Consider the following 26,958-nt stretch of genomic DNA (forward strand, 5'->3'; position numbering starts at 1 on the left):
TTGGAATTCAGTGTCTGTAAACTAGAACAGTACCTAATGTACGTTTCTAATCTGCATCCTCTTAAAACACAATTGGCATTTCCTTGACATCAGATCAGGTTTTGTATTTATTCTTTCAAAGTGTGTGGATGCAGAAGAAAAAATTAAAGCAGAAATGAAATGCTTTATTAAAAACTGTTTGAGATTCGCAGCCATTAACTGGATTCTGTACATGTATTTACTTAAACATTTGACATTTACAGAAAACTTGAAATCTCTTAGCTTATTATGTTTTGATTTAAGTTTTCTTGGTTTCCTGAAGCAGTTGAGATTACTAGCACCTAAGCAGTGTCTTTGGCTACATTCTGTTTTCAGCATTTATTTAATATGTAATTATTTTAATTTTTAAATCTATGTTAGTGTAATAATTTGGGATTTTAAACAGATTATTTTTGTATGTTTTAATCAGCATTTTCGTTCACCTTTTCATACAGATGAAAAAGGAAAATAAACTTTTAAAACTCCAGATTATCAAGTATTCTAAAAATGAATCTGCAGGTTATCTTGGGAGGTTTTGAATCCCATACTTTTGGACAGCCTTTCTGGCAGAGATATTAATAAAGTTACTTCCTTTTCTGCATCAATTGATACAGGGGCCAGTTTTCTAAGGCGAGTGCATTAGTACAGTGTTTCCTCAAACTGGGGTTGTCGCTTGTGTAGGGAAAGCCCCTGGTGGGCTGAGCCGGTTTGTTTACCTGCCCCGTCCTCATGTCCGGCCAATCGCAGCTCCCACTGGTTACGGTTCGCTGCTCCAGGCCAATGGGAGCTGCTGGAAGTGGCATGGGCTGAGGGACTTACTGGCCGCCGCTTCCAGCAGCCCCCATTGGCCTACAGTGGCGAACCGCGGCCAGTGGGAGCCATCATCGGCCGGACCTGCGGACAGAGCAGGTAAACACACTGGCCCGGCCCGCCAGGGGCTTTCCCAAGACAAGCGGCGATCCCAGTTTGAGAAACACTGCATTAGTAGTACATTCCAGATTTGTACGTTTTTAACAGAATGGATTTAGAATAAAATTATATAAAAATCACACGGGGCTACATATTTCAAGTGAATATATGTTCTCCAGTTTGAAATCAGCCCATCCATACTCTGGGATGGCTGCTCAGTGGTCTCTGTGAAATTGAGAGTGGTGTCTTCAGTCCAGTTCCCAGTGGACAGGTATCACGAAACTCCTAATAGTATGGCACTAACTGGTTCCCCTCATAGTCAGTATCAACTGAACCCAAGGTTTGAATGGGCCTGGAGACTGAATCACCTCCTGACTCACGGAGGTAGTAACCCTTCTCAGAATAGGGCTCTGCTACAGTGGTAGTGTGAGGTTTTGACTAAAGAAAGGATTTCAGTTTCCCAGGCTGACATTCCGACACTTCTCATGAGCATTAAATTCCTTTTTAGACATATGCAAATCCATTTGCATTTTTAATTATGATTTTAAATATCAAGGGCAAAAATTTGCCCTTATTTGAATAAACTCCTTGGTACTAGTAGTAGAAAAAGCCAACTTCCAACCCAAACGGATGTACCAAATGTTATTACCAGGTGAATTAGGAACCTGAATGTACATTAACAGTGAAGAGATTATACCCAGTGTTAAAAAGCAGGTAAAAATCCTCTGAAATTTATGGCCCAAATTATCTATTGGTGTGATGCCATTGAAGTCTTATGTCCACAGAAAATTTGGCCAAATAGTTTGCCCTCTGTGTAGGATACTCGGTATGTCTCTGTGGAATCCCACTCAGTATTCTGATTGGCCTGTAAAAGAGATGATTTTCAGTTCCCATGTGTTACAGTTTGAGAGGAGACATATCCCTCAGCATAGACCAGTTCCTTTATGTTTATCGATATTGATAGTAAGTGCTTCTGCATCACTATTATGACTTATCAGGAGACCCATCTCTCAAAAGTGGGGAGAACAATGTTTTCTGGCAGATGTTGGGGGTGCTGTATTTTGACAGGTGTTTTAAATGTTGCTAGAATCTGTGTAGGATTAGCTAACTAATTTGCCACCTGCACATATTTTGGGTATATTTTTATGCTGTAAATCAACAAATGAAATGTAAGGTTGGGCTAGTGGAGCGCTCACTAGTGTGCTAAGTAAGAATAGCCGTGTAGATGCTGCCCTCCCTCCCTAGCCCCCCACCAGACTTGAGCTGCAGTGTCTACACAGCTATTTTTAGCATGCCAGCGAGAGAGCAGCTAGCCCGAGTCTGCGGACCCTGGCTAGGAGCTCGCTCCGGAATGTAGCATGGACATACCCGTAGGGGTGGCCTTTGGGCAGGCAGGCTGCCTCTGGAGCTCCTGCTCTCCTGAAACAGCTTGTTCCCTGTTAAGGACCTAGCACCACAGAGAGGCAAAAACTAGCAGAATAGACTCAGTCCGTCACAGTTCCAGGAGCCCACACACCTCTGCTGGTTTGGGGGAGTGAGTGAGACCCGCTCCCAACTATTTTCCCCTTTAATGTAAGTACAGCTGGCGCTGATAAGCAACTTGATCAGAAAGGCATTTTACATTAGTACATCAGAGAAAATTCTACCTCCCTAAGTCAGAGTTAATCAGTCCTTGGTTTGCCAGAGACTTGAGTTGAAGCTAGTCATGTATCACATGCTTACTGTTAGCTTTATTAATCTGATGGCTTTTAGTGAGGTTTTAAATATACTCAGGTAAACTACGTTTGCAAGTTCCCCCCTTCCCCAACCCTTCCCTGCTGGTCTGAAGAGACACTTGGCTGACAAACTACTTGGCAAGAAAAAATATCTGTAATCTGAGCAGTCTGTTCAGATGATTCAGTTCAGGAGATATTCTGCTGTAAAACCTGTGGAATCTGCATGTTTTTAAAGTCATGTAGAGACAAGCACATGTCATTGCTTTTGTTTTACTTATGACTTAAGTGATAGCTGAAAAATGGATTGAATGACGATTTATAACATTTTTACAGATTCCCTCAAAAAAACAGACTTCGCTCCTGGGGGAACCACCCAAAGAAATCCGTCTTAGTACCAATCCCTACTTGAATTTGGCAAGCGTGTTGCGTGGTGTATGTCTTTCGGGTAAGCAGCCATTCCGCAGATGCTTGTCTAACACCTTGTGATTTGATTTAAAGCTTTCAAGAGCAGAGGGTGGTAAGTTGTTTCTCTGCTTACTAAACCATCCCAACAACCACAGCATTTGTCATTAATAAAACCTTGGATTCTCTCTTTCAAAGAACTTGCACTGAGAAGAAAAGTAAATTGATATAAACGACCCTCATAACTAATTTTCTAGTTAAAAAATATGGTTTATACTAGTTCTTATCTGTAAAGAGATATTATGTGCTGCAGTATTTCTAATGCAAATGTACAGAATTAGAATATTTGTTCTGAATTTATGTACATTCTAGAAACTATTTTCTATCAAACAAGGTCTTTTATATTTTGGGCTAGATTTTGATTACAGTTAAATGTGTAAATCTGGAGTAATAAATTCCAGGTCTGTGACAATATTCTGGGTTTACACAAGTGTATCCAAGATCAAAATGTGCCCTTTAATTTTGTTTTGAGCAGCAGTTGCTAGCAAAGCAACTAGTACACAGCAGCACACTGGACTTTCAAGCAACATAGTGGATGCTGCAGTCTCTCAGGGAACTACATCACAACATGCAATGGAAAACTACTTTAATTATTCTCAACAGTATGGGGATTATACACAGGTATGTTAGCTAACAGTACTTTCCTTCCTGTAATGGGGTGCTTGGTATATTTTTATTGCTTTATTACTTATAGATAACTGAAGTTACACTGTAGTTTCATGTGGTTGTTTTGTGTTCTACTTGGAGTAGGACCTGTTGTAAAGACATCCCATGGCTCTGTGAAGATGGTGGAGTTACTTGGCTCAATGGTACTATAAATTATAGAGCATTTTGATCAATTTTTATGTCGTTAATAAACAGGATATTATCACTCGGGTCCTGGTATCAATTTAGATGACAAGTGCAGAATTAAGTCTTTTTCACGAGCCGTAAGACAAACAAATTCCAAACCAATGAATCAAGTTATTTAATGTGTAATGGGCATCACAAACATATACTATACTAGATGAGGTTCAGACATATAATTGGTCTATATCTTCTGGGTGAGTAGAAGACTTTAATCTGACACCTGTCACATAATCACTTAAAACATATATTTAAACTGTTCTGTTGGATTTTTATTATTGGTTTAAATCTGTTTTTGTGTGTCTTGGAGAGCTTTTGTCTTTAATTAAATCTAGTGCCCTGTGACGGTCATGGGAAATTGGCATAAACTAAAATCACCATAGCAGGCAGATGAAGTGAACCAGTTTTTTCATTTATAGGAGGCTGTGCAGCAGTGGTATCAGCATTATGCGCAGGCATACAATGCTACTCAAGCAAGAGTAGGTGAATTTGAAAATGAAGCTTCTGAGGTAAAAGTAAAATGAATTTCCTTCACATTTCCATTGACTGCTTCTGTCCTTTAGCATTAGGATGCTACATGTGCTTCAGCACTAGTGTAAACAGAAAGGACCAGATTGTGTGGGGAAAATGGGGCTGGAGAGTCACTGTGTGGATCCCAAACACACAGTCTTTGGTATTCCCTAAGCTTTCCTGTACCTTGGATCCTACAACCTCAAGTTTTCACTATGTGCTGTAAAATAGAGCAGGAGCGCATTAAAAATGATCATACATTGCAGCCATAGAACAGCGTAAGTGAACAATCAAGTTATTTCCCGCTAAGGTATTATCCAAGAGCTATTTAGCTCTCACATTGTTATAGACCCCCAGTAGGTGCTGCAAAACCTAAAAAATACAAAACCCAATTTCCCCCTTTAAAAAAAAAAAAAAAGGATTGTGTGCATAAAGATTTTTAAAAGTTCCTATATCAGACTCAATGAGAGAGAGAAATTGCTGTAGGCCTGAGCTCTTTCTGAACTAAAAATTCTTTCCTTTAGAAACTTGGCTTAACTCGGATATTTCCATATCTGTCCACTGATAGTTACTGTAGTCAAGTAAGAGTAATTACTTAAAAATAGTTTTGTTTTGACCTTTGGTTTATCATGGATCTTCTTCTCCATTTAGGAACCTGCTATATCTTATGGAGACTACAATACTTATTTGCAGGTTATGCCTTCATATTACACTGGAGCCCAGGGATCATACCAGCCAGGCAGCTTTCAGCTTACTCCACAGAATCCATTACATAAGGTGAGAGGAGAAACTAAGAGTTATTTCAGACATGGCCAAATCTAGATGCAGGTGGTAGCATGCCATGTTTGTCTCTTGCTGCCACCAAGTGGCTAAAAGATAATTAGGACTTTTGAAGGTCTAAATGAGTATTGTGCCAACTACAAAATGTTTTGGTAAACTAGGGCAAACATGAACCTTGTGGCACCTACCAAGCCAATTCCAAAGCTTTTCTATTTACATCTTGATTAGGAAAGTCTCAGGGTAGCCCTGACCTTGTGCAGGATCAAATCTAGATACTGGTGGTAGCACTTGTTTGGCAAGAACTGGCAGAGATGTACCTTGTAACGAAGATGGCCAAGGGCTATGGATGTTGCTGTGTGTTGTGCACATAGTAAAGGATTTCACTTTAAGTTCCCAAACACAGGGCTGGAAACTCTGTCATTAGGTTCCATCCAGATAGAGTTATCATAGCCCAGAGAGGAAAGAAATAGTTCAGGTGTTTGAGATAACAGCTGCTTTTCAATCTCCTTTTTTCTAGTTAAAGGAGGAAAGTTCATAGATGAAGCTGATGTTAGACAGCTTGCTCCCAAGCTTGTATTAATACCACATTCCAGAGAAGGCAGTCAGAGACCATTCCTTTGGCATGGACTAAACAAATATACAGTGTGCCTGGGCATCCAGAGACTTGTCTGAATCCTAGCATTAGATGATTGATTAACCTGTTGCCTGAAATAAAGCAAGCTCTTTATTTCCACACCCAAGCCCTGCACTACGTTTTACCGCATCTGTAAAGCACATTTCAGAGCTGAATTTCAGAGACCACGCCGCGTGCGTGCGTGTATATATATATATATATAAAGAAAATAAAAAAATAAATCAGGATGGACTGGGATATTAGCACTTAGTGGCAATGATTAGCTATTTAGTCTAGACGTTCTAATGTCATTTGTGTGTAGTATAAAACACCTCAGCTTGGAACTCTTTATAAACACAAATGATACTGTTTTCTCTGATCACTTAGTTTGGGTTGTCACTTACTTTCTTCTTTTGCACAGGTGGCACCAGTAAGAAGTGAAAAGCGAAGCTCCTCACACCTCATTTCTTCCCCAGAAGCTGGCCCAATTGAATATATTGGCCAGCACACTCAGGGCACAGCATCAAATTATGCAGAATCCTATCTTAAAAAAAAGCGTGTTTATTGAGATCCAAACCAATCCTGCCTTAAACCCAACAGGTGACCTTTTTGTACCTCTGTATTTATTACTGCCTTAACTTCATAGCCATCGATTTTTATATAGGGTGACATATTCCTAAAAGGAACAATTCAGGCAAATTTTCCAAATAAATTATATGTAGCAATAAATACAATTAGTTGGACATTTTTCGCTCATTATTTGCCTTGTTAAATAATACAATGGTGTCTCCCTTAATATATGATCTTACTGTAACTTGTCAGAATTGACAATGATTGTCTTATGCCTGCAAAGAAGTTTCCTTTGGTGATTGTTGATCATGTGTCAGTCAAAAGCAATGAAAATAATAGCAAAGGAGACTTTTTCCTTGTTCCTTAGATGAGGAAGGTGAGATTGTCTTAGCCATCACTTTTTAAAAAACTCCTGTGTGCTTTTCAGTTTTACCTTTTCCAGAGTTGAGCCTTCTGCACTAGTCTTTATATTATTAAAAATCTTCCCTAAAACAGGGGAGAGACACCAGATGTATTAATGTAGAGCCCATGAGCTTTTCAGTAAACATTCTGTTAAAAATAAAGTTTGTTATATTTTGAGCCTACCAGCATCAATCTAGAGTGCATAAGCGCTAGTTAGAACAAAGGTGTAATCGTAGCTATTGATATTCTTTCCCCAGGGGGTTGTCATTTTTATATGCAATTGTTTGTGAATTAATTTTCCTGCCCTAATCTGCTTCTGAAATCTGTGTAAAATACTAGGTCTTGCTAACCACTGGATTTGAACTGGTGTGTGAGAGTCTCCCAAATACTAAAATGCAAAAGCTACCCTCTACTTGGTGATGAAAATTCAATGCGCAGGAACAGTAAAATTAACCAAAATAATTGCAACCTTTGTAAGCGGATTAGTATAAAAGTTGCTCAAAATGAAGCTAAAAATTTAACAGCCGATTTTTTTCCTCTAATTTCTGGGTTGCTCAGACAGTAGAAGAGGAAACGCTGCCCAAGCCCACTACACCTGTCCTAGTTTGGTTTTGTTAATCCCACTTTCCTGTTTTTAACCTTCACTCTACTCTGTCTCCAGGTGTCAAACTTACTTTTACAATTTGCTTCAGCTATCCTCACTGGTCATTTGGGACCCAAAGTTCTGAATGCCCTCGATTCCCATTGACTTCAGGATTAGGCCTTTATTATGTGTTCTTTTTGCATCAAATAGTCCTCTTTAGACAGGACTAATCTCTACTCTCTCAGCGCTCAGTGGCATTTATGAGTATGGTGCATATGATACAGCACAGAGACAGCTGGGTTTATTATTTATACCTACTTTATATATATATATATATATATATTCCATCCCTTTTGAACTCCTCCCTTCAAAAGATTTTCATTGTAGATGCCTTCTCTCACCATGAACTTTTCCTACTTCCTTGTCCCTGCTACCCCCCATTCTGTTGCCCTTTTTTTTTTTTTTTTTTTTTTTTTTTAACAGAGGGTCATTTTCTCCAAGGAATTACCTCTCTTGATAACTAGTTCTGTACTCAGTCTCCACCAGCCAGAACTGGAATAGTATTTTGCCTTTGCCTAGTGCTTTTCTTTCTCCCTGACTTGTGCACTGGGCTGAGGTCCATTCAGCAACTTTCAAAGCTTTTTTTTTTTTCTCTCTGACTTAGTTTCTTTATCTTAAATTTGATTTACCAGCTCCAAGTCCTATCACCAAATTGCCTTAAATCAAATGTTATTTTTTGCCTACAATTTTTGTATCTGCGGTAGTGGAAATCCATGTTTTCATTACAAATTATGAATAAGACACTTGCAACTGACCATGTGAATTAACTTTCTTGTAATCCCTTTGCAACTCAAATGTTTCTATCTTTGACTAAATTGCAACAATAGTGTAATGGATGTATGTAGTGCTCCAGCCATGTAATGGCTATAAATTTAATTTAATCTCTTTATAGAATTCCAAGGTTATTTTTTAAGCCATGTTTAAAGTTTACTAATTTAAAAAAAAAAAACTGCCTTGAATAAACTCAAAGTTTTCTGCAGTAGCTCAGAATCAGGACTTTTTTAGAAAACAGGGTTGATTTGTTATGTAAATGCTCTGCATGCCTGCCTTAAGACAGCAGAATAGCAATGCATTTGATATTGAGAATGATTGGTTTTGTTAGATTATTCATGTATGTATTGATTGATGTCAAAAATTCACCTGTAGTATTTTGTTTAAACTATTGTATTTGCAACTTTTCAGAACTGTTACCCTTTTCAACAAAATAAATTACTGCTCCATTTACAGTGGAATTTGTGTGAAAGGACAAAATCTCCAGCCTACTCACTCAGTAATGTATCATTTTACAACTGGGTGCTATAGCAAAGTTTCAAATTTATCTTCCCTAAAAAAGTAACAGCTTTACATAGTGTAATTTATAATTAACACACACACACACACACATGAAGAAAAAAAATCTTTATTAATTTGTATAAAGAGTAACAAAGTGCATATAGATTCTACTCAGGTTCATAAGTGAAGTACAGAAATAAAAAATAATACTGTAAAAATGAATCCTACTTGTTTGGGGTTCAGTAATTACATTTATACTTTAATATGTAAAAACATTTTTCAGTTATTACCAACACTAAATGTACCCTCTAAGCATTTTCAGAATCCAGGTTTGGGGGAGACAATATTGCCTAAATTCTAGGGAGAGGATTAGCAAAAGGTTGCCAGTTTGAATAATCTACCATCAATAAAAGCTTGCCAAATTCACATTATATGACTTCAGTGTCCTTGATTCAACTGCAAAATCTGTTTATGGTCATAGACCTCAAGCAGACCCAGTCTGGCCCCACTGGTTAACTGCATACCAAACTGGGATCCAAAAGCTGTTTCTAATGCAATAAGTGAATAATCTATATACTCATTTAATTTTTGTTCCTCGTGTTTTTTTAAACAGGTGTTAATAAATGCAGTGGAGTGCAGGACAGAAAAACATCTGGCCCGAAAAAACAGCTTCCAGGAAAATCCTCATTGTGATTGAGTTTATAGGATGCTATAAAAATGGTGGAAAGTATTTAGCTTAGGGTGGTTTTTTTTTGTTTTAGTAAAAGTAAAAAAGCTGTAGTACGAAACTGGGTTTCTGCAATGAAATGCAAACTCAAACATTGGAATATACTCTTTTTTTGGAATATTTACATGTATAGGTTTTATTTTTTTAAACATAAAAACTCAGGACTTCAAATTGTAGGTTAGATAACATTGTATCTGAACTGAATGTTATGTGCCAAAATATTTTTGAAATGCAGATGCATCGAATGACCTTTTTTGCCCAGACTTTTTTTTTTTAACCTTACCACTTTCCTAAAAATTATTTGAAAAGCAATTAAATTGCTATGGAAAGTTCTGCTCAATCTTCTGAGTTCGTTATTCAGGAAAATCATTCTAGTTGCAGAACACTTGTTTAATGCGCTTCATCTGTTGACGTGCAGTGTGACTTGGGACCATCATAAATTCCCTTTCTTGACACAGTTCTTTCTGATTTGTGTTAGTTCAGTATATCTAAGCACTGGATGGGCTGATCAATGAACAAGCCTTTTTTAATAAGTAATACCCTAACAAGAGTAGATTTTTCTGCTAGGGAATTTAAATATTTTGCTCCAAGTGTTCATTACACCAAAAAAAGGAAACCACTGGAAAAAGAAACTGTTAAACACGTATTAGCATAGCCAGAGTACAAACTATAGTAGTTAAAATAAAAGGACCTGGGCATTTATATTTGACATACATTTAAAGCACTGACCGTACAAAAATGTTAATTATAGTTTATTTATAAGTGCTTCAAATCCTTGAATAAGATTTTGGAAGGTCGTCCGTTCACCTGGATTATATATCCAACATTTCCTCATCAGTTGGTCCACCTAGCAATGAGAGAAAAAATGGAAAGGGTGACTAGTAAGTAGACTGTTCATTTTCTCAATAAAGGACCAGCTCCTCAGCTGGTATAAACAGGAGTCGCTCCACTAAAGCCAACAGAGCCATGCGGATTTACACTAGCTGATGATCTGAGCCGAAGTGAGCTTCCACTACATTTTTAAATCAAAGCTATTTGTCCATCTGGGTTGACAATCAGGCATATTATCTATGAGAACAGGTAGAAACAACTGCACCACCTTGACCCAGGGGTACTTATAGCATTGCAGGCTATATGCTGTACAGAGTATTAGAGTATAACATCAGCTTAGTAAATGTGATCACAGGTGCTGCTAGTGGCTGAGGCCTAGTGCCTAAAAGCCTGATTCACCTCCCAGTAAAATCAATAGGAAGCATCCAAACGACTTCAGTGGGAGTTGGCTCAGGCACTAATCCCCAGCTCCTTACAAGGAAAAGGAGCTGTCCTTTAGCACAAGAGGTAGAGGCCTATGGTTATGGTATCGATGGTCCTACTTTGACCCGCTGGCGTGGCTGTATGAACACAGCCTCCGTGTAGTACACATGCACCAGCTCTATCCTTCAGAAATCAAAGGACTATATAACGAATCATATAGGACTCAGACCTTAAAGAGGTTTTTGCTTCTGTGGAGGTGTCAGACTTTGGAATCTCATTAGGAACATTTTTTTAAACATAACGCTTCAGAAAGCTTGAGAAGAAAAATTTGCTTGTATACATTTGGCTATCAATCTAGTTTATACCTCTTCTGGGGAGTTTGGTGGCCGGGGCAAGCGTTTTCCTTCTCCTAATACACGTACAAGCCGCGTTACTGTCATCTGGCCTTGAGTTGGGCCAATCATTTTCAAAAACTCCTGTAACAAGTAAAAGCCACATGGATCATTTATTTATAATTCTTGCCAAATGAAGAGTTAAACTTGACATGAGAAATACTTAATCTCTAGTTATAAACCCGTATTCACAGAGTACTCATTTCTTTCCCATCCCATCATGAGAATAGAGGAAGCACAATTTTTTAAACATGGCTTCCTTAATGAGACACCTAATACCCGCATGTAGATACTCATATTTGTTCTTAAGCAAAAAAACGTTTACTGATGGTTTGTCCAGATGCGAGAGTCCATGTTTGAAAAGAGCACTCCGGACCTTTTGATTCCATAAGCTAGAGAAATTCATTCCACCACTTCATTGATTTTGAGTAAGCAATAAGGTAATGATTCAGGTCCCGTTTTTTTAAACAAAGCTCAAGTTGCTATTTTTCAAAAGATATGAACAGACTTAGTGTTAAATTAAAATTCAATTGCTGATTTTGAAGTAACATTTCCTTTTACAACTACTCACCGCCATTGGACTAGACTCTGAATCACAGTATGTCAGTAGTTCATAGAGGGTCACTCCAAATGACCAGACATCTGAAGCAATGTAAAACTTGCTCTGAAGCAGACATTCTGGAGCATACCTACGGATGTAAGATGGCTCTGTTAAATTTCAGGAAGTGCTGCACAAATCACTCAATACATACACTCCTGCAGTAAAAGGTAAATTGATGGCTTAACCCACATGCATTTAAAATAATTTGCCTATGGTATCATTTGTGTGGAATAAATCAACATGTGAGTATATAAAAGGAATTACACACACACACACACACACCCTCTCTCTTGCCACAAGGCTTGAGCTGCTGCACAAGCAATCAAAATATACCATCCAGGTAAAACCTTATACTGAATCTCAGTATAAGAACGTCCATCCTGGGTCAGACCAAAGGTTCATCTAGCCCAGTATCCTGTATTCCAACAGTGGCCAATGCCAGGTGTCCCAGAGGGAATGAACAGAACAGGTAATCATCAAGATCCATCCTCTGTTGCCCATTCCCAGCTTCTGGCATATAAGCCAAATAAAATGTTAAAAAGAAATATAAAGTGTAATCATTCAAAATAAGAGGGGTGGGTGGCTATATGGAATGTGTGTGTGTTTTACTTAACTTTGGAAAACATGACTTATCGAAACAGAAAAACAGTTCCAGAAAGCGTTAGTCTCCTGGAGCTGGTTGAATGACTACATTACACAGACTATTTAATGAAGCTGAGTTGTTGTATCCCATTACCAAAACACTGGACTGTCGAGATCGTCTTTGACCGTGTAGTACTCCTTATTGGTTTCAATTACTTTGGTGAGGCCAAAGTCCCCAATCTTCACTCTGTTCTCACTTTCAACAAGGACATTTCTTGCTGCTAAATCCCGGTGAACATACTGACGAGAGCCCAAATAATCCATTCCCTGAAGAGGGAGGAAAAAGGCGGTTACACTAACATCCCAAGTATTCAGGTCCATGTTGCTTTCTCCACCTTCTCTTCTACCTCACTCACTATTGACACCATCATCTCTACTGGTGGCTCTTCTTTCTCTCCTCTTTCATTTTGTCAGTCTGTCCTCAGCTGCTCCTCCCTCTAAACTCTGCCCTTGGGTGGCCTGATCTGCTTTTCTGGCCTCTGCTCAGTCTCGGACCTAGCTGTCTTTCCAGCATCTATTCCCCACTAACCCATTGATTTCAAATTTAGATACATCTAAAATGGTATCTAATTGCAAATCACCACTGCCTACTACACCGTCCTCCCAAGCTCACAACCTGGCTGTCACCTCCCCTCCTCACCTTCCTAACACACACTTCCACGCCTGCTGTTGTGACATCATTCCACTTGCTCCCTCATTTTCTGTATCGAGTGCACACTCCTTGTCCTCGCTTCTGAGATCCTGCACAGCTCTCCTCTTGCCTACTGCTTGGCTCTTGTTTCTAGCTCCTCTGTGCTCCTCCCATGGTCCCCTCTCCTGGATGCTCCCTTTTGTCCTGCCACGTCTCTGCTTAGCAACTTTTCACTACCATCCTCTTTGCTGGAGCTGCCGCTGGCTTTTCTGTGTGCCAACCACCCTTCCCTTTCCTCCTTCAAAACCACTCTTTTCCATGAGCTCACTCCGCAGCAGCTCTCCACACTGATAACTATGATATCCCCATTATGTTTCAGCTGCTGGACACATGGTAAGAGACATAAGTAATGCAAACCCCCTAGAAGCAGGGACTTTGTCCATGTAGACCACTCTCCTTCCCTCCTTTTTCAAGTACTTACAAATTACACAGACATTGTGCTGCTGAAAGACTCCATGTCCAGGCTTACCTTGCAGATCTGAACAGCATATTTTAGCTGATGTTTCAGGGTGATTTTGCTCTTATTTCGTGGGAGATATTCCTTTAGGCTCCCAGAAGGAAGAAACTCCATTATGAGTTTAATCCCACTTCCTCCTGAAAACATAGTAAGAATGCTCATTTTGCCATAGCTTTAACTCCATCAGGCTTGCTCAACAGTTACCACCTTAGTGGCATCTAAGATACCGGGATTTTTTCCTATACTTGGAATTATTCATATTCATGGCTGTATTGCCCCAAGGCTCCAATCAGTGTCGGCAACACCCATGGTGCTGGATGCTGTATAAATTTATAAGAAAACAGAGACCCTACTTCAAAAGGCAGATGACTGTGGCTCCCAGCCAAATACTGACTTTTTAAAATAGTGATCATTGAGACAGCTGAAGAATCCAGACATGTTTAATGAGACAGAGCCAAGCAAAGGATTTAATGTAAATATGACCTCAATAACATTGGGCACCACAATTGCTTTGATATGAGGTATAGTTATGATTATGTCTGTGCTTCCTTAATAAACGCTCTATTTTCCACGGGATTGTAACTGAGCCATAGTTAATTGTCTACACGCACATTTTTCATGAGGGGGCAGCCAGTGTGGCCACTTCAAAGTTTTGAGTGCATAAAAAAGGGAAGGGGAGAAACTTCAGAGAGATTTTTTAACTCCTATACCAAGAAGAAAAAAAATCTAAGTTCATATCTGGAGTAAGTTTTTATGCTGAACTTTAGAAGGAAAAAATTTATATTTTGCATCTTCTTCTACTTGAAAATTTACCATCTTCTATGCAAATTCCCTTGTATTTCACAATGTTTTCATGATAAAGATTCCGCAAGATTTCGATTTCTTTCTTCAGATCAGCGATATGATTCCCACCACTCTCAGGTTTCAGGGACTTTACGGCCACCTGCTCTCCGGTATTATCACCTTCTGGGTCATACCTGCAGAGTTCAACCTTGCCAAAGTGACCCTAATTTTAAAAGAAAAAAGAAAACCACTTTGGACTGTGCTCACTAGCCAGATAATGTTCAGTGCAATACTTCAGGCATTTACAATTCAGGTTTTCTCATCATACTACAGAAAGGGCACATCAAAAAGAGATGACTGGTGATGCTGCTCCTCTCTGGGTAACAAATTACCAGTGAATTCTGATCACCCTGAGCTAGATTTTGCCCCAAATCTGTGTGCAGAGTGCAGCTTCCATGTTTGGCTCGTTCCTTTCTATCCTGAAGGGGTTAGCCCTAGATGCCTGTACTCACGCTATCCCAGTCTCTGTGCAGTGGAGGCACCTGTAAATCAGCTCCTTCCCCGCCCCTCCAAGAGCCCTACGAGCAATCTGCTTAAAAGTGCAGACCACCTCTTCTTCCACAAAGACTCCTCTGCACTGGGAAAATTCATCAGTTGGCAGGCAGTGGGGGCACCCAAAGGAGCCATGCTGCCAGGGAGCAGTATCAGTGAGAGACAAGGCTCAGTCATGTGTCTGCTTCTTGATGTCACGGCCTACACATGCCGCTCTACTTACCTCTCCCAAATCTCGGATTCTTTTCAAAAATCGTTTTTCAAAGAGAGTGGGATCGACCTCTGCGAAAGGCTTCTTCTCAGAGACAATATCAGGATCTGATATGGAAACAGCATCAACACAGTCTAAGTTAGACAAGGTCCTACAGAGCCCCCTTATTCCTTAAATTTTACTCATGTCCAAAGCTCTTGACTAATGCCTATCCCTGCTCCCAGTGGACACTTCTTCCCTTGAGCCCCTCCTCCTCGCTGAAATGCTAGAAGATTCCTCCCTCCCCTCACTGATTGTTTGCCCACCTCCTGCTCTGCTGCTTGTCTCAATGCCTAGCTCTTGCTAAGCTACTGAGTCCTTGGGGGTTCATCTCCAGGATTCAGAATTAGACTCTTAGTTGCCCCATCTGCAGAAGGGGATGAGTATTTTGGGTAGTCCCACATCTCCCTTCCAGAGCTGAAATAACGATAGTGTCTGACAGCGCACTCTGAACATGAAAAGTGCTAATTAACAGAATAAGGATTAAGTAAGAGGCTTACTCAGTACTGGGAGCAGAGAAGTCCAAAGTAACGTCAAGTTTCCTTTGAAAACATGATGCCCTTTGGCAACCTCTCTGCAAACTGGATCAGATCCATAGTTTTCTGTACCTACATTTGTGCCTTGATTCACATTCCCAAATGACGCCAGTCATATTGGGCCCACATAGCCTAATATACACAATATCAAAACTGGCTGCAATTCTACTTAACCCACACGCAACATAGAAATTACATAGTCTGTCCACATACCCACAGACATGTTTTATTCCCATTGTTTCAACAGTATAAAACTCACCCCCTCAATAGTACTGAGTACACATGGAATTTCTGCTACCAGTTCGTGTTGTCATGGTAAATCTTTGCTAGTACGTGAAGTTACACTAAAGTACCCAAAAAAGCAACAAAGAATCCTGTGGCACCTTATAGACTAACAGACGTTTTGCAGCATGAGCTTTCGTGGGTGAATACCCACTTCTTCAGATGCAAGTGAAGAAGTGGGTATTCACCCACGAAAGCTCATGCTGCAAAACGTCTGTTAGTCTATAAGGTGCCACAGGATTCTTTGTTGCTTTTACAGATCCAGACTAACACGGCTACCCCTCTGATAAAGTACCCAACTTAGCCAAATAAATCAACCTTCCTTTAATATCAAACTAACAAGCAAAATCATTTCTTACTTTGTTCTTCCACTTTATTGATGTCTCTCATAATTGCTCTGAAAAACGGTCTCTGATTGGGGTCGTAGTGCATGCACTGCTTCATCAGATCAGCTAGTTCCTTGCAGGATGGTGTTACCAACATGAAGTGACCTTCGTAGAACCTCTCCTTCTGTAAAACAAGACAGAAAACCCAGCATTGTAGACCTTATATTATAGAGCCATACTTTAACTCCATTGCTATCGTAAGAGACTTTCCATGATAAATCTGACTGATCTTTCTCCCACCCCAGCTTCCACAAAACAGTTCCTTTCCACCAGAAACTCTGCACAGGTATCGCCTTCCAGAGGAGACTAGTTTCTGCATAGTCTGGGACAGCTCAGAGCAACCATTTCTGAGAAGGGTTTGGTGTATATGTCCTTTCGGAAAAGTCATCTTTTTGCCACTGCATCCCTCACAACAAGCATTGTCTAGGAACTTCAGGATTTGCTGCCCCCATGATGTATTGGTTAGAAAGAGCATTTTAGGGAGGGGAAAGGAGGATGGTGGAACACGCTGTTGTCATGGCAGCAAATTCCTTTCAGCAGCTCAGTTCTTCTGCTGAGCTACCTCTTCCTCTCAGGCAGTGGCTGAGGGACCCAGATACTTTCCTTGAACAGTTTAATAGTTGTTGTGCAGACTAGGAACTGAAAAGCCTCTTATTTGGAAGAGCAGAACTTCAAGGGAGAAGAATTCCAAATAGGATCCCAGCAGTGGTGAGGAGGAACCTGGCTTTGGTTTGATTAAAGAATATTAGTGGGACATACAAGGATGTAGGGGGCCCAGGCTTCCAGGTGAGGAAGGGGGCAGGGCAGAGGGAGCGACGGGTCTTATATGACTGGGAGGAATGGGGAAAGGAAGTAGGGAGTGGGTCAGCCAGGCACTGGGGGAGGATGAAAGAATGAAGAAATCCCAGCATGAAAGAGAGGATGTGATGAAAGAAGAGAGCCCAGCATGGCATAGTTTTGGGAAGGGAATCCTGTCTACCTCCATGAATGTTTCAGACTACAGAAAGCCAGTGTTACTGGAAGAGTTCTGATTGAAGGGATGAAAGGCTGGGAATAATGAGGGGGCTGTGTGTTAATTAACATGGGAGACTCAGTGATTCTAAGAGCTAAGAACTGCAGTCATCTATTCAGAAAATAAGCTGAGTTAGTTCAATTACATCCAGACGCAGAGGTGACAGTTTATTGGATCATAAGGGGTCTTTTTTGTTGTTGTGAGTCTTGGGAGTGGCTTAAGGGAACAGTTGTTAGCAAATAAATGAAACCTGTGGAAAACAAAATGGAGGGAGGGCTTTCTATCTGGCACTGTCAGTGCAGTACTTTGCTCTGCTGGTGCTGGCTAGATGCCCTTCTCTCCTCATTCAGTGTGCTGGCTGGATCTTGCCTTCTTCCCCCCAGGTAACTAAATTTCATTGAATTTTTGTGTCTTATTTGTCAAGTGCTTTGGGATAAATAGTGTGATTTAAATGTCATATAAGCAACCCTTTGGTGCGGGCGCCTCAAAAGCTCCTGCATTAGCACTAATCACTTGTTACACTGTGTTAAGAAATCCCACCTTCAAAAAGCTGATACAGGATCAGTAGTTAAGCTTTAGTTATTTATCTTTGTTGTCAGACAAAGCCCAATTCCTAGTTTAGACCTGCAGTATTCTAAGCAGCAGCATCCTCCTTAGCAAACCCACCTGTACTGAATTTTCACATGGGATTTAAATAGCTGGTTGAACAGAAAATATTAAACTACTATCAACTCTAGTATGGAAACAATAAGTGCCAAAGAAGATGCATTTCACACAGCAAGGTAAGACTTATGAAACAGACTTTTACCTCTGCTAATGTCTTATCTTTCAAGGGAGCTTCTCCATTATAGCAGATTTCCCACAGTGTTGTGCCAAAACTCCACTTGTCTGCTGCAACACTTAAATTTTTTGAATCTTCAACACATTCAGGTGCAATCCAAGGGATTCGTTCGACACATTCTTAGATAAAAGACAGTTTACATGATCTGGAGTTAATATCAACTAAGGGCTAGAAAAAACTGACAATTTATTCAGCATTGTATTGCGCTACAGCAATTTAACAAATAACTAGCTACAAGTATTGGATGTGCCCTGAGACCTTCATAAAACTGGGGTTCCTCTTATATTAGCTCATTAAACTCAATGTTGCTTTTTTACAAAGTGTGTGTATGTACAGAATGACAAAGGTAACCAAATACAACAAACACTGAATGTAAGCAACATTCCACTTTACTGTGTGTATCCACAAAACTATAACTTAAAACGGTACAGAATGGAAGAGAGAGATACCAGGCTGTGATCTGGAAGGAACTATCTGGTAAAATAACATTCTTCTGTCTCCCTTCCCAACCACAGTAAAACGAATAATCTGGTTTTATACGGTACCTTGTCTGGATAGCACAGTTATTGGAATTCCTGGGTCACTCAGCTTAATGAAAGGACCATATTCATGGTCAATTCCCTCTCTTGCCAATAGTATATTCTTCGTGCACACATTTCCATGTACTAACTCTTTATCCTCCTATATTCAAAAGAGGGATACAATAAATACAATGATTCAGCCATGCTATGCAAGTAAATCTGCTTATACAGCTCAAGAGAGAGATGTAAAGTATCCAGGCTGAGCTCCAAAGAGTAGCTTGGGAGAAATGATCCTGGAGCGTGAGAGGAAGGTGGAAGGGGGAACTTCACCCTTATATGCCACCTTCACCCACAGATCTCAATGCACTATGTAAAAATGAGTAAGAATCATCATCCCCCTTTCATAAGGGATGTAAATGAAGGACAGGGGCGTTAAGTGACTTGCCTGAGGTCACACGGTGGCAGAGATGGGCACTGTATTTATGTATTTGATTTGACATTAAACAGGCTACTCTGGGAGCCTTGGACATTCTTTGAAATAATATAAAGAAAACAACAAGGAGGTCTGACTTCCAGCCACCCCAGACCACAGATGTTCCTGTGTGTTCTATTTAACAATACCCAGAAAAAGGAATTTCACTGGCAGCTATTGCACACTAATTTTGCAATTTAGACCCAAAAAACCCTACAGGCAGTACTTTCCCCCTCTAGCATGCTGCCTACTTACCAAGTAGCTTAGTGCACTTGCCAGCTGTTTGGCTACTTTGAATTTCCAAGGAGTTGTAAGAACATCACTTTTCCGGTGCATAAAGAGATCCAGTGGCCCAAATTCAACAAACTCTTCAACCATGATATCTACAAAAATAGAGTTATGGCTTCAGTATGTAGCAACAGTATTATGTCTGAAATAATCCAAAGGGCATAACCAGGTCTTCCATGGAGAGCTACATTTTTGGAGCATCTGCACCACACCACTGTGTCTGCACTCATGCTTTAAATCTGAAGTGAATTCACTGCTTGTAAAGGGTCCACATTAACACAGTGTTCCACTGGCCACATAATAGGTACAGTATGTGCACTGGCCCCCTCCGCAGCCCTGACCGCGGAGGTAACCTCTACTGGCAGGCAAAACGCCAGTGAGTGGGAAGTCAATACCTTGCCTGGTCTCCTGACCCAAGGAAACCATTCTTATAAACACTGCCTGAAGATAGGTGGCATTAGGAAGAAAAACTCTGATATGATACAAAGCTGAAGGAAAGGCTCCTCATTCCAATTCCACCACTACTTTGATTATTATTTATTATTTGTACTGCAGTCATGGATTAGGACCTGTTGTGCAAGGCGCTGAACAAAAAGACTGATCCTTCCCTTAAAGGCTTATGTCATCACTTCATAAGAGCCACATTTACAGATTTTAAATGAACTCACTTTCTACATCGCGGACACAGACCCCGTGAAGGAAGACGATGTGTTTGTGGGAAATTTGCCTCATCATGCTCGCTGTCTCAAAAAATGCCTATTAGAAAGTGAAATAGTAAAAGTAAATACCAGCATTTCAATGGCTATCCTAAAGCAAAGCATGTAAGGAAACAACTGAATGTGACATAATATTATAAAGTTCAGGAAAGACCAATGTGACTCCTGTAACATGCATGATCAACAACACGTTAAAGTGTTACATAAACACCAGTGCAGTAGAAGTGCTGTCGTTTGAACTTTATATACCGTGCCAACTCTTTAGCCAAGGGTTTTAAAGCATCCTATCAACATTAAGCCTCGCAACCCTCCTGTATAGTAGCAGCTCCTCTTCACAAGGAGTAAACTGAGGCACAGAGAGATTAAGTGACTTGCTTGCGGCTATATGGTGAATCAGCGTCAGAGGTGCTGATACACTCTAGCATCCTGACTCCAAGCTTACCGCTTGGAGTCAGGATGCTAGACCAGGGCCTAATCTAGTAGTTACAAGAAACGCTTATCCCTGTGTATAGCCCACTGAACTCAGTGGGACTGCTGACTCGAGAAGTTACTTGCATGTGGGATCAGGGCCTCAATTTGTGACTCATCTGAACTGACTCCTGACTAAATTAGGTTGATCTTGTCAGGTGCATGAGTATTGCAGGGAACGTTAGGTAGCATCTTGCATGCAAAATGCTAGCCTTAACTTTTCAACTTCCTCAGTTTTGTATGCAAACTAATGTTATTTAAATAACGAACATCTGAACATGAATAATGTGGCATGGCTACTTGTTTGTATACTATGAACTGAAAAGAGGAAGAACTTGCCAAAGAAATGTCTCTGTGACTGGGGTCCAAGACTTTGAGGAGGACTTTCTTTTCTTTTTCATCCTGGTACCCTTCATTCTCATCTTCCTTATAATTGAGAATCCCGGAGTAAATCTGTGTCCTTGTTCCTCTTCCAAGGTGTTCATCCTAAAACGTAATGTATAACCAGCATTTTCAAACCAAGGCATCAAAGAAACAGGCGTAGAGCTACAAAAATACTTAAAACCAGTCCTTGCAACCACTCAAAATTCCCTATTCCATTTGCTTTAGTACTATTCAGATTTCACCATCAGCAATCTGTCACCAAAGAGAAACTAGTAACATTTTACAGTAAGTGTCAGCTCATTATTTTTCCTTTTGGTATTCTCTGAAAACGGTGTTTTTTATCATGCTGAACTCATTTAGTATTAATAGGATGTCAGATATTAGATCTACATTAATACCAAACAAGTCCAGCATGATTTAATGTTATTATCATGAATATCAAATGAATTAATGATGACTGGCCTCTTATTTACAACAGGATGACATTGATGTATTACTTTAAAGTGTTACCAAAAAATTACAGCAAGTAATATTTCAATGGAACTCATTGTCAGGGATATTAGAAAAAACAGGCATCTCCCCTCAAATTAACAGAGGATTCTCCTTGATTCTTTTGCAGAAAGAAAGTATGTACACCTCTACCTCGATATAATGCTGTCCTCGGGAGCCAAAAAAACCTTAGTGTTATAGGTGAAACCGCGTTATATCGAACTTGCTTTGATCCATCGGAGTGCGCAGCCCCGGCCCCCTGGAGCACTACTTTACCGCATTATATATGAATTTGTGTTATATCGGGTCGCATTATATCGGGGTAGAAGTGTATGTGCTGATTATTATTGCCGGGCAGTTCAGCTGTCCCTCCCCCCACTGCCCTGTGCTGCTCCTGCCCTGTGCCTTGGAGCAACTCCTGGGAGCTTCCTGCTTGCTGTGTGTGTGTGTGTGGGGGGGTGCTAATGTCAGCTTGTCCCCCTCTCCCTGCTCCTGCTCACCGCTTCCTGCCCCCAATCTCCACAGAGCGGGGGAGGGGACAGACAGGGCTCAGGATGGAGGGAGCTTGCTGGCAACAGCTGCTGTCTCAACTTGCTGATCTACTTAAAAAGGCAATGTACTTACACTGGCATCAGCGTACTTAAAGAGTCAATGCATGCCTCCCTCATACAGGGTGTGTGTCTCTGTCTCTCTCTGCCATGCTGTCTCCCCTCCCTCCATTCGTGCTGCCTTGTAGAGTGTGAGGCTACATTAACAACATGTAAACTCATAGACTTTAAGGTCAGAAGGGACCATTATGATCATCTAGTCTGACCTCCTGCACAACGCAGGCCACAAAATCTCACCCATCCACCTCTATAACAAACCCCTAACCTCTTGAGGGCTCAGCTGAATGCTAGTTCATCATTTAGCAGCAAGGCATTCCCTGGGAAATATCCCAACCTCTGACTTCACCACCTCAACCAAGGTTTACAATCATCATTGCTGTGTACAGTATTAAATTGTTTGTTTAAAACTTATACTGTGTGTGTGTATATAGAGAAACACGGTACCCAAGACATGGTAAGCACACAGTGTGTATATATGTATATATATACACACACACACACACACCGCTACCTCGATATAACGCGTCCCAATATAACACGAATTCGGATATAACGCGGTAAAGCAGCACTCCGGGGGGAGGTGCGGGGGGGCTGTGCTTTCCAGTGGATCAAAGCAAGTTCGATATAACACGGTTTCACCTATAACGCGGTAAGATTTTTTGGCTCCTGGGGACAGCGTTATATCGAGGTGTATATAGATACAGTCTTTTGTCTGGTGAAAAAAATTTCCCTGGAACCTAACTCCCGCTATTTACACTAATTCTTATGGGGAAATTGGATTCACTTAACATCATTTCGCTTAAAGTAGCATTTTTCAGGATCATAACTACAACATTAAGTGAAGAGTTACTGTATTTGTTGACTCAAGCTCTGAGACTTGCAGCCGCGGGTTGTTTTTTTTTGTTTGTTTTTTGTTTTGGCAGTATAGACATACCTTTATAGTCACCTAAATCCCACTGACTTTCAGACAGACGTATGCGCCTAAATCCCTAAGTCACTTCTGAAAATGGGACTTAAGCTCCTAAACCACTTAGATGTTCCTCTTGTTTCCTACTGGGAAAGATCTCAAGTCTTGGGTACCATGTTTCTCTACTGAATCAAGCCTTTAAAAATATAAGATCTTTACGAAACAGAGTGGGTTAGGGTGTATGGGAGATAAAATTAAGATTCCCAAAACCAGTCTGGGAAATGTGTTTTTTCTTCCTGATGAAAAAACATGTACACAGGGTATTTCCTTCCTGCTATGCAAGTGCCTATAACCCATCATTGCTAAAATGCTTGAGTTCACGTTGGGTGGCTTAACAGCTCTTTTAAACCAATAATAATTTTTTAAAAGTCTCTTTGGGGGGAGGGGAGACCCTTTCACTGTTGAGATTTCATGTTATTTCCCTAGGCATGAAGGCTTTTTATTCTTGTTTGGTTATATGGGGCAACTGAAAGGATCAGCAAAGCAAATTGATATTCAGCAGCTACTTACCTGCATAACTTCTTCTTTGAGGATTCGATGGAAACTCAGTTGACCTAGAGGGCAAACCGGATGCCATTCCTGGCCTTTCTTTGTTGCCACTAACAAGTTGGAGATTTCTGGAAGATGGACAGGAAAGAGAGAAAACACTTTGCTGTAGTTTATTTTTTAATCTTAAATTAGCAATTCCTTACTTCTAATAGTTCCTCCAATAATGGAGTTTTATCTTCCATATGCCAACTGCAAGCTAATATTCCCAGATAGTTTTAGGGAAAAATCTTAAAATGTGATTATCTGGTCAGGTAACTTCTCCTAGCATCTAACTATCACTTGGAAGAGAATCCAACAAAAAACGCCCATTTTTTAATCTCCCCATCATAACCTTAGCTAGTGTTGCTTTGTACAGCACCACAAAAATTGCCAGTACTCACTGCACTGAAAAATATACAGGACACAAATGTGCCTGTTAAGCACTGGCCTGCATTGGGGTTATTGCAACTCCACAGTGCTTCAAGCAGAGCTCTGGAAAGCAACGTACGCAGTGTTTCCTAGTGCTCCCTGCATGCCCTCTGGGCCACCCATTAAGTGGGTATAACCTGCACTCCATTCTGAGGGCAGCCAGATCAGCTGGCCTGTATGGAGATGGTGAGAAAGCCCTTCTCCTCTCCGATCAGAATGGCTTGCACTTCAGGGAGTGCTAGCAGTCCCAGTGCCCAGAGTGCAAAAACTGTCACTTTGCCCTGGAAGTGGGTGGGGAGCTCAGAATAAAGGCTCAGTGCACACTCACCCTTCCCTTGTGTATCTGTACAGAGAAAATCTACAATCTGATGTACGTACATATTTGGTCTTCTTGCGCTCTACAGCAGCAGTTAGTTAAAGGTATACAAGTACAAAACACCATATGGGCTTCAGATGCATATGCACCCTTTCTCATTGCCATTACAGGGAGCAGAACATGTCTCTCAAGGTCAGATTATGACTCTGCATTCTTACAATACTTTATACAGACCTAAGACTGAAACATTATTTTCATTTCACACCAAAATTTCTTTACAAACCTAAGGTGGTTTTTTTTTTATTATTATTTTTAAAAAGGCAAACAGGAAGGGGAGAGACAGAACACTGAACCTTTGGGATCTTGCCTTATTGGCAACAAGAGTTCCCATCAAGGTCAAAAGACAAATTTACACTCACGTAAACAGCTGCAACTCTGATGAAGTCAGTGGGAGTCTTGGGTAAGCAGGAGATACAAGTTTACCCTCCTATAATAATATAATTACTACAACTGCAAAAAAAAATCTCAAGAATTTAGGCTGTTTAAAATGTAATTCCTTTAATCTCTCAGTGCTCCAGACAATTATTATTACTTTAGTTTCTGAAGCACTGTCAATGTTGTTACATAAGCAGTGCTACATGCCTTTCATATGTACAAATTATACTTCTCTAAACTTTTCACAAACTAAAAAGGTAGCTACTTTATCTCTGTTATTCCCCTTATTCTAACAGGAAACCATTATCTGATCAACAGGACCACACCACGTCCTTCCTCTTTCATAAAATTCAGCTACAAGTAATTTGTACATTTTTTTATAAAGTGACTTTAATGAAATTCACAACAACACTGCACAAAGCTCTGTTCTACTCCCATAACCAATTTTAAAGCAAAGTCTGAAGTCCTTGCTCAGACAAAATTCCCAATGACTTCAAAGTGTGTTCTACCTAAGTAATGGCTTCAGGATCAACCCCTTTGTTTCTCTCTCTTTAATTATTATTATAACACTTGATCTCAAGAGCAAGTGATATTTAAACAAAAGGTCGTAACATGACATTCCGCCCTGCACGCTTCCTTTGGTAGAACAAAGAACACAGTGGATAGCAGCACCCTTGCTTGGCATACGTGTCTTTTGTGGCAGCAGGGGAAGCTCCTAAATGATTACAGCTTACATTTTACAACATTAATTGGTATTTAAACACATGATTCATAATGAGTCAGTTGTGAGATTTTTCTTTTTTTTTAAAACCTCTAAGAGCTATATTAAAACTAGTCATCTACTGTTGATATTACAGGGCTGGTTATTTACATGCTGAAGGCAATGTGCTACTTACTTTTAAAACTGTGCACAAATTATGCTAGCAATTAGCAACAGCCCTTAAGCATCCTGTGCTGAGATCACACAGTTCTCAAAAAATAATTTGTTCATCGTACTTGCAGTACGATGAAGTACATATTCTTTTTTATTAAAAAGGGCTTTTATCCCCTGAAATAGGTAGGACACTTTAAAATTTGTTTTTAAATCTGTCAAAAATTAAAAACACAGAACAAAATGCAAAGTCCTTCTGTGGTAAGAAATGCATTCAGCTTCTCCAGAACAAAGTCTGAAGAAAGAGTCGCTACCTTTTGGTTTTGGCTGGCAGCATCTCTTCAGTGTAAAGCTTATGTTGTCCGTTCTAAGGGTCTGTCCCTTCAAGTGATCCATCAGTTCTTTTAAAGATGGGAAAAACTTATTTGAGCCATGAAGGAAGCAACCGCCTTTTGTCACCTCGATCTGGAAGTTCTTATACTGGATTGATTCATTTAACCTTTGCTATTTTAGGGAAAAAAAGCAAAATGTTAATCAGAAAAATGAAACAATAGGACATAGGAGCTGACAAGCACATCTGGGGCCAAATTCATCCCTGATAAGAGTCCAAAGAAGCCAGTGAAATTAAACCAGGAACCAATTTAGCACCATAAATCTATCCATGCCAACTGAAAGCCCCTGCTTTTAAAGTGGCATATACTAAAATTTTAATGGGGCCAATTTCTCCAGTCCTTAATGGAGTAAAATTCTTAATAGTGTCAATTAAGGGCTGCAGAATTTGGACTTATGTCTCAAAATATAAATCTTTCCTAAAATAAATCCATAAATCCTTTAAATCCACAAATGATGGCTTGACTTACTACAATGCAGGATAGACTGTTCCAGATGTTGAGTGAAAAAGCCCTTTTAGATCTCAAACCTGAATACGTTCTCCAGTTGCAGTCCATACCCTTGGAGTACACTTTCAAATGTAGGCACCTACCACCCGTGGCTTTGAAATTCTATCCCCTTATCTTTTAGCCTGAACTGCTACATACTAGGTCTCTGGGTATGATTCTTCTTCAAGTCTCTATAGCAGGAGTGGGCAAACTTTTTGGCCCGAGGGCCACATTAGGGTTGTGCAACTGTATGGAGGGTCGGATCGGGAAGGCTGTGGCTCCCTAAACAGCCTGGCCCCCGCCCCTATCCATCCCCTCCCACTTCCCACCCCCTGACTGCCCCCCTCAGAACCTCCAACCCATTCAATCCCCCACTGCTCCTTGTCCCCTGACCGTCCCATCCCAGGACCCTCACCCCCATCCAACCCCCCTGCTCCCTGTG

General features: G+C 40.4%; 2 protein-coding genes across 7 annotated transcripts in view; one reads left to right on the plus strand and one right to left on the minus strand.

Annotated features, from left to right (window-relative positions):
- The window catches only part of RAVER2 (ribonucleoprotein, PTB binding 2), a 67,473-nt gene extending 58,400 nt beyond the window's left edge, over nt 1–9,073 (plus strand). For 3 of the 4 annotated variants that reach the window (XM_045026822.1, XM_045026825.1, XM_045026823.1), the window contains 5 exons: nt 2,976–3,087; nt 3,580–3,725; nt 4,370–4,459; nt 5,112–5,237; nt 6,275–9,073. In XM_045026822.1, the coding sequence (XP_044882757.1) occupies nt 2,976–3,087; nt 3,580–3,725; nt 4,370–4,459; nt 5,112–5,237; nt 6,275–6,421 (621 nt within the window). In that variant the 3' untranslated portion in view covers nt 6,422–9,073. The remainder of the gene's footprint in view (nt 1–2,975; nt 3,088–3,579; nt 3,726–4,369; nt 4,460–5,111; nt 5,238–6,274) is intronic. The other variant, XM_045026824.1, reaches the window with a different exon arrangement.
- The window catches only part of JAK1 (Janus kinase 1), a 101,123-nt gene continuing 83,016 nt past the window's right edge, over nt 8,852–26,958 (minus strand). For all 3 annotated transcript variants that reach the window (XM_045026821.1, XM_045026819.1, XM_045026820.1), the window contains 15 exons: nt 25,953–26,142; nt 23,570–23,676; nt 20,951–21,097; nt 20,096–20,183; nt 19,395–19,522; nt 18,692–18,827; nt 18,114–18,265; nt 16,267–16,417; nt 15,063–15,157; nt 14,318–14,510; nt 13,517–13,641; nt 12,451–12,623; nt 11,685–11,802; nt 11,087–11,197; nt 8,852–10,314 (listed from right to left, as the gene is read on the minus strand). In XM_045026821.1, coding sequence (XP_044882756.1) covers nt 10,213–10,314; nt 11,087–11,197; nt 11,685–11,802; nt 12,451–12,623; nt 13,517–13,641; nt 14,318–14,510; nt 15,063–15,157; nt 16,267–16,417; nt 18,114–18,265; nt 18,692–18,827; nt 19,395–19,522; nt 20,096–20,183; nt 20,951–21,097; nt 23,570–23,676; nt 25,953–26,142 — 2,016 coding nt within the window. In that variant the 3' untranslated portion in view covers nt 8,852–10,212. The remainder of the gene's footprint in view (nt 10,315–11,086; nt 11,198–11,684; nt 11,803–12,450; nt 12,624–13,516; nt 13,642–14,317; nt 14,511–15,062; nt 15,158–16,266; nt 16,418–18,113; nt 18,266–18,691; nt 18,828–19,394; nt 19,523–20,095; nt 20,184–20,950; nt 21,098–23,569; nt 23,677–25,952; nt 26,143–26,958) is intronic.

The sequence above is a fragment of the Mauremys mutica genome, chromosome 8 (genome assembly GCF_020497125.1).
Source record: "Mauremys mutica isolate MM-2020 ecotype Southern chromosome 8, ASM2049712v1, whole genome shotgun sequence".
Taxonomy (NCBI): domain Eukaryota; kingdom Metazoa; phylum Chordata; order Testudines; family Geoemydidae; genus Mauremys; species Mauremys mutica.